At 48.7% G+C, this 16,288-nt stretch overlaps 1 protein-coding gene across 4 annotated transcripts in view; it reads right to left on the bottom strand.

Moving 5' to 3' along the window:
- The window catches only part of CELSR2 (cadherin EGF LAG seven-pass G-type receptor 2), a 123,943-nt gene that overhangs the window by 31,639 nt on the left and 76,016 nt on the right, over positions 1 to 16,288 (bottom strand). For all 4 annotated transcript variants that reach the window (XM_081194145.1, XM_081194147.1, XM_081194146.1 and 1 more), the window contains exons 4-8: positions 13,579 to 13,694; positions 13,181 to 13,269; positions 3,036 to 3,193; positions 1,890 to 2,053; positions 1,462 to 1,587 (exon numbers count right to left, since the gene is read on the bottom strand). In XM_081194145.1, the coding sequence (XP_081050271.1) occupies positions 1,462 to 1,587; positions 1,890 to 2,053; positions 3,036 to 3,193; positions 13,181 to 13,269; positions 13,579 to 13,694 (653 nt within the window). The remainder of the gene's footprint in view (positions 1 to 1,461; positions 1,588 to 1,889; positions 2,054 to 3,035; positions 3,194 to 13,180; positions 13,270 to 13,578; positions 13,695 to 16,288) is intronic.

Genomic DNA, 16,288 nt, shown 5'->3' with positions numbered 1-16,288 from the left:
AGAAAAGGTGATATGCTCAACCCGTAGTGAATGCTGGAACCAGTGGAAGAGGTCACTAGACTGCCCCAAGTGTAAGGACAAACATACTAGAGTTGCATTAAACCATCTCCTGACCCTTCCAGTGTAGGATGTTTGGAACACTGTGGGATAAAAAGTATAGGAAGGGGAGAGGATGAAGGAGAATGCTAGCAGGTGGGATCTGAACCCCCTCATCTTATTGCCAGGCATCCTATGGGTTTGGGATAGGCAAACTCGGCCCTCCAGATGTTTTGGGACTACAACTCCCATCATCCCTGACCATTGGTCCTGTTAGCTAGGGATGATGGGAGTTGTAGTCCCAAAACATCTGGAGGGCCTAGTTTGCCTATGCCTGGTTTGGGAACTCCATCCCTAAAGCAGGGCTTGTCTCAGGGATGGGGAACCTGTAGCCCTGCAGAGGCTATTGGACTTCTACTCCCTTCACCCCTGACCATTGGCCAGGATGGCTAGCTGGAACTGTTGGGAGGTAAAGCTCTGCAATATCTGACGGGTACAGTGGTTCTCAACCTGCGGGTCTTCAGATGTTGTTGGACTACAACTCCCATCATTCCTGAGCTCTGGCCTTGCTAGCTAGGGGTGATGGAAGTTGTAGTTCAACAACATCTGGGGACCCACAGGTTGAGAAAGGCTGGGTTAGAGGTTCCCCATCCCTGGCCTAGACACCACCCCCTTGATCTTTGCCTGCTTGTACTGAAGGACTAGACACCATCTTCAGCACAATGGCATTTGAGGAAACTGTGTCCTACGCAGCTGAGTAAACAGCTCCTGTTTACTTACACTCCCAGGCCTTAGCAGGAGGGTGTGAGCTACCTCTCACTCTGACACCCAGAAGTTATTAACACTACAACCCAGCATCCGACATTTTCTGGACTACTGTTGGATTATGTTGACAGTGGCAGTAAAATCTTCCGAAGCTCAAAAACTTAAATGGGTGTTATGTCCTCCCTGCTACCCCAGCCCCATACACAGGGATTGAGACTGGACAGAGATATTCTGTTAACATTCCACCCCTTATTCTAGTTTTCCTCAGAAGAAAAAGGCAGCAAAAAGCCCTCCCCGCAACATCCTTGCTGCCAAACTGAACTGAATCATGTTGTTTACTCTTGAGCGCAGCCCAATTGGAGTGGTTCAGAAACTTCCCGCCATGCAAATTACAGGCACTGGAGATGGGGGTGGCTCTGTATTGGGACCACCACTGAGGAGAATGAGAAGCCCCCTGCCTGCCCTGCCCCACACTGGGGTCCCAATCTGGATCATGGCCAACTCCACTCACTATTTCGGCAAGGGAAAATTCTGCACTCAAAATACGTGATCAATTATATATGTAATTTGGCCTTCCATCTCCCAGGGACCGTTCAAGCTGCCTTATCAGAGCTACCATGTCCCCATAGCCTCCCTTCTTTCACAGCCTCCACCCTTTACCTTGCTTGCAGTCCTTGCCTCCAAAACCCAGGGGACATTCGCAGCTGAAGGTGTTCCACTGGTTGACACACGTGCCGCCGTTGTGGCAAGTGTTGCTGTCACAAACGTTCTTCTTGGCTGAGCAGCCTAGAGGAGAAAAGTGAGACGGCACTGGAAAGGATAAAGGCAGCAGAAAGATGCTCCAGGGGTTGGGAATGGAGTGTCAAGGCAGGCAAAAGAGGAGGCAACTGATGAGAGTAATCAGAGACAGGACTGAAGCCCTTTTACAAAGACCCATCACTACACCACCACAACACACACACACACACACACACGTACAATGGCACACTCAGCAATATTTTTAAAACAGTCAGTACTGCACTTTTCTTGCCAGTTTTGCATCCCTTGTATCAATTGGATCCATCCACTGGAAATAACACAAGCCATACCTGGCACCGTCCCATTGTTGGCAATGAAGTCAGCCATGTCCACCTCTCGGTTATCAATCAGGAAGTCCCGAATACAGCCTACAAAGTGCCGGTTCCGTACTGGGAAGCTCTCGGGCAGGTCAGGAACGCCACCTAACAACAGTGGACCTGTCAAATCCAGGGACCTGGGAAGCCAAGACAGGAGTAACTCAGGAGGTCAAGCTCAACAGAGGGAATGGCAGATTAAAATACATCTTCTGACCCAATCATGGCTGGCATCACTGTGGTCTTTCAGGTCAAGTGATTGACATCATCAGAGCTATAGGTACCTGGATATGCCAGGAGCTTTGAAGAGTCCCACAATGGGGTAGCAAAGCTTTTAGCCTAGATTTGTCTCTGTCTGTGTAAAGTTGTAGTAGCAGAAGGTAGCTGGTGAAGACTAAGATGTCCAATAGCTCAACAGTGAAAAATAGTGCTGCCCAGAATACAGTCATACCTGGGAACTCAAACACCTTGCAAGTTGAACGTTTTGGCTCCCAAACACCGCAAACCCAGAAGTGAATGTTCTGGTTTGTGAACGTTATTTGGAACCCGAACATCCAACGCAGGTTCCGTGAGACCTTCCTGCAGCCAATCGGAAACCACGCCTTGGTTTCTGAACATTTTGGAAGTTGAACGGACTTCTGGAATGGATTCCGTTTGAGTTCCGAGGTACGACTGTACAGCAATTATTTGACCCTGGAGATCAGAGTGGTGAACCTTTTTGGCTCCAGGACCAGGATCCTTATCAAGATCAGCCTCTAGGGCCAAATGTTTCAGCTGGGCAGGACCACTGATCAGTCAATATCACATGGCTGACTAGCCTTCGCTAGTCTCCCCATCCTTCACTTTTAGTTCCCAATCTTCAATCTCCACTCCATCAGCTGAAAGGTCATTAAGTGCAGAGGTCAAACTTCCCCAATTGCTCTACTGAGACCTCCAACTGCAGGATGAAGGTGGATTGTGAAAGCTAGAACAGGTGAACGCTATCCCACAGGGCATGATCCTAATAGGAATTTCCCCAGTGAACAATAAGCACAGTGGAGCCAGCCTGGCTCTAGCTATGTCTGCTCGTTCTTCATTCTCCAGGCTCATTAATTGTGTTTATAGCACACATAAAATTCTTACTTCTTGGTGCCTGACTGTGTCCCTTGAGCTGAGCAAGAATAGTTTCCCAGCATGGAACCAAACTTCAAGGCCACGGAAGTGTCACAGTCATCCACTGTCACCACAGCTACCTTCTGGTCAGAGGGCCCCTGAGGAACTCCAGACATCCCCACGATGGGCTGTGGAGAAAAAGCAGAATCCTGATGCAGCCAAGTAATGGCCATGGCAGCACAATCAAAGGACAAGCCAGGAAGAGCAAGGTATTGTCTAGACACGTGTTGTGGGACTATAACTCCCATCATCTATTGGCTGTGCTGGCTGAGGCTGATGGGAACTGGACTCCAACAACACCTGGACGGCCACAGGTTCCCCATCTCTAGTCTAAGAGATGCCAGAGCAGGTAAAAGCTCTCTCTCAGTATCTCTTGAACTAAACATAGGAGGAGAGGAAGCTGCCTTAGACCAAGGCAGGCCAATGCAAAAGCAGCCATGTGGGCAGCAATTCTGGAAGGATCTTCAAGGAGCTGAATGTCTGGGGCAGACACTTGCAAAGCCCTCCACACATCTGGAATACTGAGCACTCAACAAGCGAGTGGAATTCTTCCCCTTGCAGTTTCACCTCATGTTTATGTGCAAAGCAGTGATTCTAACATAGCATATTAGAATCATTGTTTCACATGTAAACATGCCGTAAAACTTCACAGGGCAAAATTCCACCCTATTATCACCCGGCATTTAACAGTTGTAGGGAGAGAACCGGGGGCCAGAATTTGCTCTAGATTAATGAATCCACCATAAAAGACGGTTCTCTGTGTGTATGCTCCCCTGAGGAGAGCTGAACAATCTGATCTATAGGTATAGATCCAGGACACAAATACAGTGTCCCATATTGATCTAGCAGCAGACAATGCCCAGCTGCTTCCAATAAGTATCTCTCAGCAGCAAGAAGGATGAAAAGGCTCACTGTGAAGAAAGGGAGACCTGAGATTCTTGTGATGCCTAATTCTGCCACAGAACACACAGAAACACACACGTGATCCCCGTTTTAGAAAGCACTATGTAATCACAACACAAAGGAGAGGAATTATCTTGCAAAAGACTACAGAGGTGTGATGGACCTTTGATCTTAGGCAGTGCCTCTATCTGTACCAGTGCATTTTAAATGCAACGCTTTCTTTTCTTGTATATTGTTCTTACTGTTCCCAAGCAGTTTGCATATATGTAATGTTTGCGCGTACGTGCGTGCGTGCTTGTGCGCACGCACACACAAACACACATTTAGTGCACACCTACTTCACTCTCCCACGTGAACGAGGTCACTTAATGCATTCCAAGGGCAGTGTTGTTTTCATCTTTTTGACTTACGCCAAATGCATAGGCAACCAAAGTCGGGTTCCTTTTTAAAAAAAATCAATTTATCGACCTACTGAATAGTTTGACCATAGTTCAAACTAGCCAATGATCAGGGATGAAGGGAGTTGTAGTCCAACAGCATCTGGAGGGCCACAGGTTCCCTAACCATTGCAGGAAAGAGTCTCCAAAGCAATTAACAGCATTAGATTTTACAAATTTCCACAGAGCTGCCAATGTGCAGAGAGTGTTGTATAGATGACATGTTCATTCTTATTGACTTAATGTATTTTGCTAAGTGAGGGACAAAGTGCAAATATCTGTCAATAGCTTCTCCCCTTTTATACACAAAAATTGAGCAAGGGGAAAACTGGAGGAGAATCTACCATAAATTTTGGAAAGTTGTTTGATGGCTATAAGTTTTGACACTTCTTAAGATATTGTAAACAACTTTTGCATGATGGTCCCCGATATCAAGGAGCAGGTTTCTGTCTATGTTTGGATACAACGGGACACCATTTTGAAGCAAGGTAGTGGTAGACTGAACCTTTCAAAACTGCACTGGTTTTAACCACAGAGTTCAAAACGGCATTGATTTCTTGATTTCATAGAATTCCCAAGCCATACCACGAAAGAGACGGCTAGTGTGAAATAAGCAAGCATGTGCAAAATCAGGCGAGAAAGTAATCAAAGCTTAAGAGGGGTCTCTCTTGGGGGGTGGGAACTGGTGAAGAGTGTGCACAATCAGATGAAAAAAATATGTTCCACTGGAGATTATATCTGTGTGCAGGTGCCAATTAAAGGATAATCCCAAAATTAACCCCACATTTGGCCACATGTTGTTCCCTTTTGTGATTTTCCTACTGCTGTTTCTTTTCCATTTCATCAGGCACAAAAGGTATATGAGTGCTTATTTAAATAAGCACGTCTATGTTCCACTGGCTTTTCACTGGTGGCAGTGGTTGGAATATTTATTTGTGGGGAGCTTTTTTAAATAATGTGATTATATACCTCTGCGAATTTTGTGAAACTCTCTACGAAGATAACTGCATGCCACTTTAGCCAGCAAGTGACAGAGAGTGTGAGCTTCTGTCCTGGACCTCTTTTGTGTTTGCCCACTGGGCTGGCGTTCAGCCTAAGCCCCCCAACCCCACGCCTGGCAGGAGAAAATCACAGGTCATTGGTGACTCTCTTTTTTGGCGTGCGGGGCTGGACCGTAGAATCTCGAGAGCGATTCAAAGGCTGTGGCAAGGAAACATGACAGCTCCAAACAAAAGGAAATGCAGCTGGGGGAGAAGGAGGGGAGGGTGTGGCCATGGCAACAGGTCACAGCACAGCACCAAGGGACTGGCAGGCAGCCCAAGCCTTCCCTCAGCTTTTGTGCCACTCCTTCCTCAGAACATGTAAAACCAAATGGGGGGGGGGAGAAAACAGCTCAAAACACAGCCCTTGCCTCAGCACCAGGATCAGCCAGGAAAGTTCCCCAGAGCTGGAAGACTTTTCATGTTACTGCACGGAAATTGGTACAAGATGAGTGGCGAGGGTCGCCTGAGAAAGGATTAAGGACTCTCTTTTGCACAAAAACTGCAAGCACCATGCAAAATACTGTGGTACCTCAGTTTTTGAGTGTCCAGGAAGCTGGACAATTTGGAAGCCGAATGCTGAAAACCCAGAAGTAATTGCTTTTGTTTTCCAACACACCTCGGAAGTCGAAAGGCTTCTGAGGTGCGTTTTTCTTTTTCTTTTTTCCATCAACTTCACAGCCAGCCCATTGATCCTCAGTTATTTACAAGCCTGGAATAAGTTTATGCCAGAAATGGCCTGAAATCTAAGGACTTACAAGCCGTGGAAATGAACTTCCCCCTTCTAGCCAGACAGCCAGTTTCGTAGCAGAGTGACATGTCCTCAGGTAAACTCACCACCAAAGAAGTCACAAGACACACCCTTTTTCTTTTTTCTTTGAAGCCAAGCAGGACAGAGAAATGCTGCTCTTAGGATCCCTCCAAAACTATTCTTCTTTTTATTGAGCATTCATTTTATTGAGCATTCATCGTTATTTGTGCCCATAATATAACCAGGGAAGTTATATGCAATCAAGCCTTCAATACCTCTTGAGCAAACAAAAGTTTTTAGGGTGTCATACTGCTTCACTCACAATAGGGGCATGCCCCGAAAAATCCTGTAAGTTTTCATTGCTATAGTGCAACAGAGCCCTTCCGGTTGGCAATAATGTGGCAACATTGCAGAAGCAATGTAGAATGACTTATGAAGTGTGGACGATCCAATATAAACCACCCACTAATGCACTGTTATTGCATCAATGACATGTTACAGAGTATACCCACACCCACAAAACAAGCCCGCAGAAACACCAGTCTGGAAGAAGCCTCACTTTCCATCGCTACTTGTAATCAGAGCGCAGCTCAGACCCCAGGAAAATTCAACAACAACAAAGTTAACGGCAAAGATCCAGGATTGCAGAAGGTCAGTTTTGCCCTCATTTGTGTGAACCACGATTGCACAAAGCTCATGTTGGGTTGGGTGAAACAGGACAAACTGCAAGATGAATTAATGGGCATGGCATGGAACTTTAGCTGGGGATAAAAACTGGCTTCAAATATCAGTTCATCTTCCCTACTCCCACTGGGCAGCTAAGGGCCAAATGAAATGTGACTTTAAATGTGTTTTTTGCATTGTCTTATGCATTTTGCATAAGGTGACAATGTGGAGCTTAACCCTTCCCCACATGCTTAGATCCTGATTAATACTCTCCATCTTTGGGAAGAGCTAAGTGGAGTTTTCCACCTAATGCAAAATAACAGCACTGGAAGAGCTGGCGATTTTCATCAGGATCAAGGCAGGAGTGAGGGGAGAAAGAGCTAAACTCTCCCACCCTGCCTGCAACAGTCCTAATCCTATTCAAGTCCCACTGCTGTGGCTATTTGCATTTTAAAGCACCATGCCCATTAAATGCATTTAATGTCACATTTAATTTAGAGAAATGCTCCTGTTCACCAGGGCCATTCTTCGCTGTGCCCCCGGTCCAGGCTGCAGCAGCAACTCCTTCCAGTGCCTAAACAGATACCACACTACACAGGCTCCTAGCCATAGCCCTGCTCAGAGAGACTCCACACCCCATCTCAAAGCACATGCCTGTCATGGAACCATAGCTGCAATGTCTGCTGCATCTGTACTTTGCCCTTCTGTACTCTCAGGTTAGCATCAATGAGGGAGAATGAACCTTTGGGTTGAGAAATTCACAGCTGAGAGGGCATTTGGACCTGGATTTCCCCATTTCAAGCCCAATATTATTAGCCACTGTGTTGGCCGGCACTTCTGACCACAGTGCAGCCAATGGGCTTGGCTGCCTCCGCCTCATTCTTTCTGTTTCTCACTCCAACAATGCAGCCCCAGCTCGAATCATCCTCTTGCCAGTTCCTGGTGAATCTCATGGCTATCCTGCTTTTGAAGGGCAGGATGTGAATCGTTCTGCTTCCGCTCACCACCCCCAACCCCACCGTGTCTTTCCACCGGCCTCTGCAACTTTCCAGTGGCCTCTGCAACTTTTACCTCCCATGTACATGTACTCAATTCCATCCAACTGGCTGCATGGAATGAGATGTGCTAGAACGCCTGGAAATTCCCAATGTGGGAACAAGGGAACTTAGCTGGCCTCAGGCAAACCATGTGCTCCCCTACCATCATTTAATGGGGACAGTTGGAGGAAGCAGCACGCTGTTCTTCCTCCATGAAGAAGCAGCCCATTTGTGGAAAGAAAGACCTCACTTCCCAGGCATCCCAGCTCCTGCAGTTCAGAGGAGGAGGCAAGGCACCCTTAGGGGCTAGGCAGGCCCTCACATGCCTCGCCAGGGATTCACATTGGTTTTTATGTGCTGTGCTTCTTTCTCCGATACGAACAACAGAGAGGGAACGAAACCAAGAGACTGCTTGCCTTACCTAGAACCTAAAGGGGCATAAACAGCAGTGGAGCATCTGGGGATGGGCAGAGCAGGGAGGAACCCAGGGAGGTGTCCAGCCACTGCTTCAAGGGCACACTCAGGCCCTTGTGTGCCACAGCCCAGCAGAGGAGAGGCGCAGCAACACTGCCTCCTCCTCTCCACCTCTCCGTCCCTGCCTGACCTAGGAGTGGAGCTGTTGGTGGCTGGCTGCATTGGGCTGTCGCTCGCATGCCGGAACCATATTGTAAACCGCCCTGCGATCCTCAGAGGCAAGGTGGTCTACAATTTAAATAAATAAATAGGCCCATTAGCTTCAATGGGTGTACTTAGCTGCTCTTAATTACCAGGATAGCCTCTGTTTGGCAGGGAAAGAAAGTCTGTGGCAATATTTCCGCAAATGAACTCAGGTGAGGGCTAGTGTGGGTGCAACTTGGAGGAACACAGTGCTGTGTGTGGCATGGTGGTGCCACATCTTCCCTCTTGCCCTGGAGTTCCAGCTCAGGATCCTGCCCTCCAGGCCACCAAACCGGCCACAGCATTTCAGCTCACTTTCCTCCGATTCTGTTGCGTTTAACTCATTCTTCCTTGGCACTCTATGCGCGTGCAAGCTATGCCAGAGGCCTGAAACCCACATTTGTCCTTCGGTTGCTTGTGGGGCGCCTACCCCATTGAAAGCAGCAGGATGGAGAGCTCTGGGGTCAGGAGCTGTCTATGTGCAGCACTGGCTGCAGGCACCGGGAAGCTGGCCCCCCGCCACATGAGCTAGCAGGAGGAAAATTGTCTGCTGGCACAGAGGCAGAGTGCCTGGGTGAAGCTGCTGCAGGCAATCCAGCTCATCGGTACTGACGCCAGTCTCCAGGAACATTCCCAGGAGTGGGAGGGCCAACACCACGTCCCAACTAAAGGGCTGTCAAGCGGGAGCATGCAGCCGGACTTCCCTGGACTCCTGCAGGGGGCTCCAGCCTGGCTGCTCAGGGATGCACACCCACAGCAAAGGGTTCTCTATATCTCTCCCACTCATTAACTCCCTCTAATTAGTGGGGGGAGGAGTTGGCAACTTGAAGGAACAGGAGACTAATTGTGCAGCCTCACATTTATCATCTGTCTAACACAGGGGTGGGGAACCTTTTGGGCCCAGCGGGCCAGATCCTTATCTGTCCTCACCCCACGGTGAGTGATTGGCAGATGGGTTGTCTTGCCCACCTGTCAAAGTCTCCAGCATAGTGCTTTCCAAGCCCTGGGTGCCAAGTGCTTGGGAACTGTAGCTCATGGGAACTATAGCTCATGGGAACTGTAGTGTGGGGGGCTTTGCCAGTCCTGTGCACTGCAAAGCATTGAGGACAAGGCTGGTAAAGCTGATTTCTGCAGGGATTGGCTGCACAACAGGGTTCTCGATAGGCAGCTCAACCGTGTCACCAATCCAGCAGGCCTGAACTCACCATCCCTCAGCAGCTGGGAAGTGACTTCAAACTGGCTTTCTGAGGAAATCAGCTGCACAATCAAGTTCCTCACAAGCCAACCCAGCTGCATCTCTACATGCTCCACATTTTGTCACAAGGTTGTCAGGCATGGGGCCAGTGGGTGTGTGGTAAGTAGAAGCACCTGAGCCAGGCCAAATTTGGCTTGCATTCCTGTGGTTCCCCACCTCTGAGTGTAACACGGTGCTGGTGCTAAATGTGTTAAGCTCTAGTTATCTGATTCCCTTGTGTGTACATCCAGTTCCTGTGCAGCACAGCCTTGTGTGGTCATTACTGCGTACCTCAAAGAAGGACACTAGTACAGTACCCAAAATTTTAATCATGTGGTAACCAGATGACCCACTCAAGGTCTGACTGGCCTGACAGAGTTCTCAAGGAAGGACTAGAAGACTGGGGCCCTGTTTGAGTCCCAGGAAGGTGAGACCTCAGTTCACCATCTTTCTATGTACAACTTTGGTTAAGTTTCTCTGCCCAGGAGACAATGACAAACCCAGCAGTACTGCACTTTGGTGCCTATGAAGTGATTCCTTATATCAAGTGGGGCTGGTGGTGGTCTAGGCTAGCTGTTCAGAGGACTGACTGTGGATCCAGGCTGGGGGGCTCTTTGTCAGGCTAAGCTCCTTCAGAGTTTGGGAGGAAGAAAATGGAATGGGAAACCAAATGAGCCATAATCCCCCCCCCCGGGAAAGAAAGACTAGCCAAGCACACAAGGGCACAGCAAGTGGGCACGGCAGGGAAGGGCTTCTCGTGAGAGGTTGCATGGCAATTTCTGGCCACCGCCTTGTTCCCCACCTCCAAATCGGTGAGACAGCAACTCCTGACCCCTGCGCCGTTCCAGTCCCCTGGGCTGCCCCAAGCTTATTAACTGAAGCAAGCAGCTGCTTTGCGACAATTGCGCCAGCTGCTCACTTCCTCCTGCCCCCTGTCAGCAGCCTCCTCATTAGAGACTAGCTTTTTGGGACTTCATCATGCTGGGACCACCAACCCTCCGTCCTCCTCCTCACCCCACAGAAAAGCCCCTGCGCTGAGGGCACTATGAATGCTAATGGCGGGGATCTTCTCGAGCCCAAAGGAGCCAGGAATTGGTGGCAGCAACCCCGTTACCAAAAGCTCCTGCTGGTCTTTGAATATTTCATGGCCCCAGAAGCCACCCTCACCCTATAAAGCAGGGAAGGTCTCTTACTACAGGGAACAACAGAAATTGCCCATCTCTCTAGACATGGGGTGCCAGTGGGGAAAGCTGGCAGGAATCCTCTACAGGCTGTTATGGGCTGGTGCTGACAATGCCACCATCTGCCCTGTTGTTCAGGGCAAATTGAATCCATTGCTAAGTCACATCATCAGTCGGGGCTGGTAGGGCAGATGGCAAGGAGGCCAACAGTAGGGGGAGCCAGAGGCAGCTAATTCTGGTTTTATCCCCTGCTGAGTTTTAAAAGAGCAATAGTGTGATTAAGGAGGAGGAAGGGGACAGGCAGTGCCACACCCAGGACTGGCTGTGAGATATAAAGCAGGCTGGCAGAGGCCAGAATTAGGTTACTACTGAAGCGCCCCATTTGACGTAATGGGCCAGCCTCCACTGCATGTCACTTCTCCCTATACAATATTACAAAAATACAGACCCGGCTGTCTGTCCCTTCAGTGAAAACCTGTTTTAGCTCCATTAAACATTTTCCCAGCATTTCCCAGCCTCTCAGGCTGCCTGCACTTTCTGATCTGAAAAAGCCCTGAAGGATAAGTCACTTCTTCCCCTGAGCTGGGGAGGCTAACCACCAAGAGCCTGAGATTGGCATATTTGCTTGTTTTGTTTTTAAGGGAAGAAGAGAAGAAGAAGAAGAGTTTGGATTTGATATCCCGCTTTATCACTACCCGAAGGAGTCTCAAAGGGGCTAACATTCTCCTTTTCCTTCCTCCCCCACAACAAACACTCTGTGAGGTGAGTGGGGCTGAGAGACTTCAGAGAAGTGTGACTAGCCCAAGGTCACCCAGCAGCTGCATGTGGAGGAGCAGAGACGCGAACCCGGTTCCCTAGATTACGAGTCTACCGCTCTTAACCACTACACCACACTGGGAAGTTCTTTCAGTTAGCTTTTAAAAACATTTCCATGCCAATTTCTTTAAACTTGAAAAAGACGAACAGCTGTCATCAACAGGCAGCTTCCCCATGTTCCTGAGGCTGCTGGAAAGTCCAGCTGAGGGTATTATGGGGGTTTCAGGAAGCATAGGTACCCAAGAAGGCTGCAGAGGGCAGCCCATCAAAGAGATGATTTGTAGAATGAATAAAAGGACACTCACACACATCCATGGGCCACCTTGAAAACAAGGTGTAAAAAAAATCAACCCTGCATATTTTGTTGATATTTTCCCTCCCCTGTGATAATTTTCAAATGCAACTCATTTTCTGATTCATTGCTGAAAAACAGTAAAAAGAAGCAGAAGACATTTTTGGCACAACACTAGGAATCATCTCGCTGGTGTTCCATTGTCTCACCTTCTCCCACTCACATGCATCCAGACCTCTGCTGCCAAAAATATTCACCTCTGTTGCTGCTCTGACCATGTGACTTCCATCTTTAAATCCCTACCTTGGCTTCCTGCCTACTCTCAGATCCCTCACAAGCTTCTGGTACCCAGAGACCCTGCCCCTCCATCCTCTCTCTGTGCTTATTTCCCAGCACATCCCTTCCTGTGACCTTTGCTTGATCAGCTCCACCACCCTCACCATCCAAAGGTCCCCTGACCCTTAAAATGACTCTCTCCATTTCCCTTTGTTATCCCTGGAACTGCTTCTTGGAATGCCTCCATGAAACCATCTCCCTCCTCAAACCTCACCTTTTTCGGGAAGCCGTTGGATCATTTCCCTAGTCCAGGCATGGGGACCCTTTGGCCCTCCAGATGTAGCTCCCATCATTCCTGGCCATTGACTACGCTTGCTAGGGCTGATGGGCGTTGCAGTTTGGCAACATCTGGAGGGCCAAAGGCTCCCCATGCTTGGCCTGGTCCCTGCTCCTTATTGTAATAGCCAAAGAAATCATCACATATTCCTCTCTGCCTGCTCATGATTCCACTGCCTGCCACATGCTTCCTCCAGTGCGCCCATGTTTGGTTGTAAGTGCCTTGGGGCAGGGACCTGTCAACCCTCTTCTCTGTAAAGCGCCATGTATGCAGATGGCCCTGAATTAAAAGTGAGGGGGGAGATGAGCTGGGCACAGCACCAGCAGGCCTGTTCAGGATGAAAGAGTCTTATAATCATAGAATTGTAGGGTCCTCTAGTTCAACCCCCTGCAAATGCAGGAATCTTTTCCCCAATGTGGCACTTGAACCCATACCCCTGAGATTAAGAGTCTCATACTCTACCGACTGAGCTATCCAGTGAGACTTACCTTGTTGTAGTAGTGCAGGTGGACGGTGTGCCACTGCCCATCACTCACACCCCCAGGGATGAACGGGGCTACCGTGCTTGTTGACTCTCCTGAGGGAGAGATGAAACACAACTCAGAGAGGGAGGAAAGACTCTTGAGAAGAGAATGCCTCTCCTTGCCACCATTTCCCATAAGGGCTCTGAAGGAGGAGCACCTAAGCTAACAGTGGCGGCACTGGGGCAGGTAAAATCCTGCAGCAGAGGTGGGGAAGAGATAGGAAGGCTTGGAGATAATGGGGCAAGAGGCAGAGGCTGATGGGTTAGGAAAACAAGGCCTGGCAAGGGAATTTCAACACTGCTAGGACGTAAGGTGGGATGAGCAGAAGCAGAAAAGCCAAGGGGGTTGGAGAGAAACCATACCTGCTGAGAAAGTCAGCTGAACTTGCTCCTGTACAATCTCCAGGGCGACAAAGTCATGTCGCTCATTGAAGCGCCCGTTGTAGAGGAGCAGCCCATCCCGTTCCTTAGTGGCAAACCTGCCAAACAGAAGAGAATGGTGAGCCCCCGTACCCAGGATCCAGCATCTCAAGACAAGGCAGTAGACAGAGCTCACGTGATTGATGGGAAGGCAACAAATATAATGCCTGTCTGGACAGAATCTATAGTCCATGAGTGGAGAACCCTTTTGCACAGTGTCCCAGAAAAACCGGACATCCAATTTCCCCCCACAAGAGTACAGCAGCACAAACACATTTTTTTCCGGTGCACAGGCCCACCCCCAGCACATCTTTTAGGCTCTGTGATCTTGTGTGGGAGCACAGACGGGAAGGTGCACATCCCGGTTTTGGGATCCAACATTTTGGAGGATATGTTTTTGGCTCAGCAGACCAGTTCCTTACCGGGATCTAGCCTTGCAGGCTGAATCTGGCAAGTGGTTGGGGTTGCCTATCTGTCATTCACCTGACACCACAATGACATCAGGTGCCACCACACACACCCAATCCAGAAGGCTTCAGCTCTACCACACATCAGTGGATGGGCAGTAGAGCTAAGCAAGGCCTGCTTTCCCTTGTGAATGAACAATCAAGGCTCCCAATTGTGCACTGAAAGCCATGTCTTTATCTGCCCTCCACCTGAAGCTACATATGTTGTGGTTTGGGGTAAACGGCCTTGTGGGTCAACTCTGAACCTCCAGCGAGCCAAGTTTAGCACACAGGCCAGATGTCCTTCCACCCCTGGCATATGCCATCATCTAGCCTGTGATGGCCTTCTGGCTGAAGTAGCGTCTCCACCCCCACCGTTCTGCCCGGACGCTGAGGTCCAGCGCCGAGGGCCTTCTGGTGGTTCCCTCATTGCGAGAAGCAAGGCTACAGGGAACCAGGCAGAGGGCGTTCTCGGTAGTGGCGCCCACCCCGTGGAACACCCTCCCATCAGATGTCAAAGCGATAAACCACTACCTGACATTCAGAAGACATCTTAAGGCAGCCCTGTTCAGGGAAGTTTTAATGGGTGACATTTTAGTGTATTTTTGGTCTCTGTGGAAGCCACCCAGAATGGCTGGGGAAACCCAGCCAGATGGGTGGGGTACAAATAAATTATTATAATTATTATTATTATTATTATTATTATTATTATTATTATTATTCTGCATTCTACACAGGACTAACAGTCCAGTCTCTCTAAAATTAATGGATACAAATCTAACATCAGAAACTGCAAAAAAAAAAAAAACTAGTGGGGGAAGTTTTCAACCTCCCAGGACACTCTGCAATTGACCTTAGTGTGTCTATACAGTGGTACCCCGCAAGACGAATGCCTCGCAAGACGGAAAACCCGCAAGACGAAAGGGTTTTCTGTTTTGGAGGCGCTTCGCAAGACGAATTTCCCTATGGGCTTGCATCGCAAGACGAAAGCCCATAGGGAAATGCTGGCGGTCGGGAGCAAAGACTTTCGCCCTCTTCTGAAGGCCGGCGGGGGGCAAAAGTCTTTGCTCCCCCCGCCTGCCTCCCCCCCCCCGCCTGCCCCGGGCGATCTTAAAATGCTGGCGGGCGGGAGCGAAGCGTTCGCTGCCGACCCCCAGCATTTTAAAATCTCCAAGGGACAGCAGAGAAGTCTCTGTCCCGGGAAGGTTTTAAAATGCTGGGGGTCGGGAGCGAAGCGCTGCCGACCCCCAGCATTTTAAAATCTCCCCGTGTCCCGGGAAGGTTTTAAAATGCTGGGGGTCGGGAGCGAAGCGCTGCCGACCCCCAGCATTTTAAAATCTCCCCGTGTCCCGGGGAGGTTTTAAAATGCTGGGGGTCGGGAGCGAAGCGCTGCCGACCCCCAGCATTTTAAAATCTCCCCGTGTCCCGGGGAGGTTTTAAAATGCTGGGGGTCGGGAGCGAAGCGCTGCCGAACCCCAGCATTTTAAAATCTCCCCGTGTCCCGGGAAGGTTTTAAAATGCTGGGGGTCGGGCACCCAACAGAAAAACAGTTCACCTTTTTTTCAGAAGTGCATAAAAGTTGGGGCAGAATAGATCAAATTTGGACCTCGAGAACACTTACCCTAAGAGCAACAAGTTGTGAAATCCACCCAAGAACGCTATCAGATCATAATATAATAACTTTAGAGATTAAAGGTGCAATACAGGGAAGCTTTAGATGGAGATTAAACGAATATCTATTAGAAAATGAGGAGATCATCGAAAAGGCCAAAACTACCCTAAAAGAATACTTTGATTTGAATCTGAACACAGGAACAAACATAGAAATTGTATGGGACGCCAGTAAGGCGGTAGTAAGAGGCTTATTTATTCAGCAAAATAACTATAAGAGGAAGATAAGACAGCAGAAGAAGGAAGAAATACTTAAGCAACTAAGAGAGCATGAGAAAAAATTAATAGATCACCCGAAGGACGAACAAAGTATTCGAACAATAAAAATCTTACAAACACAATTTTCGATGCTGACGAATCAAGAAATAGAATGGAAAATTAAGCAAATGAAGCAAAGATACTTTGAGTCAGCGAATAAAATAGGGAAATTTTTGGCCTGGCAACTGAGAAAAAGACAGAAGCAGAATACGATAAACAAAATAAAGGTAGAGGAAGATATGATAGTAGACCCAATAAGAATACGAAAGAAGTTTCTC

This window comes from Podarcis bocagei, assembly GCF_964188305.1.
Source record: "Podarcis bocagei genome assembly, chromosome: 5".
In the NCBI taxonomy this organism is placed as follows: Eukaryota; Metazoa; Chordata; class Lepidosauria; order Squamata; family Lacertidae; genus Podarcis; species Podarcis bocagei.
Note: the sequence above shows the minus strand (reverse complement) of the source record. Positions and strands in the feature narration are given on the sequence as shown.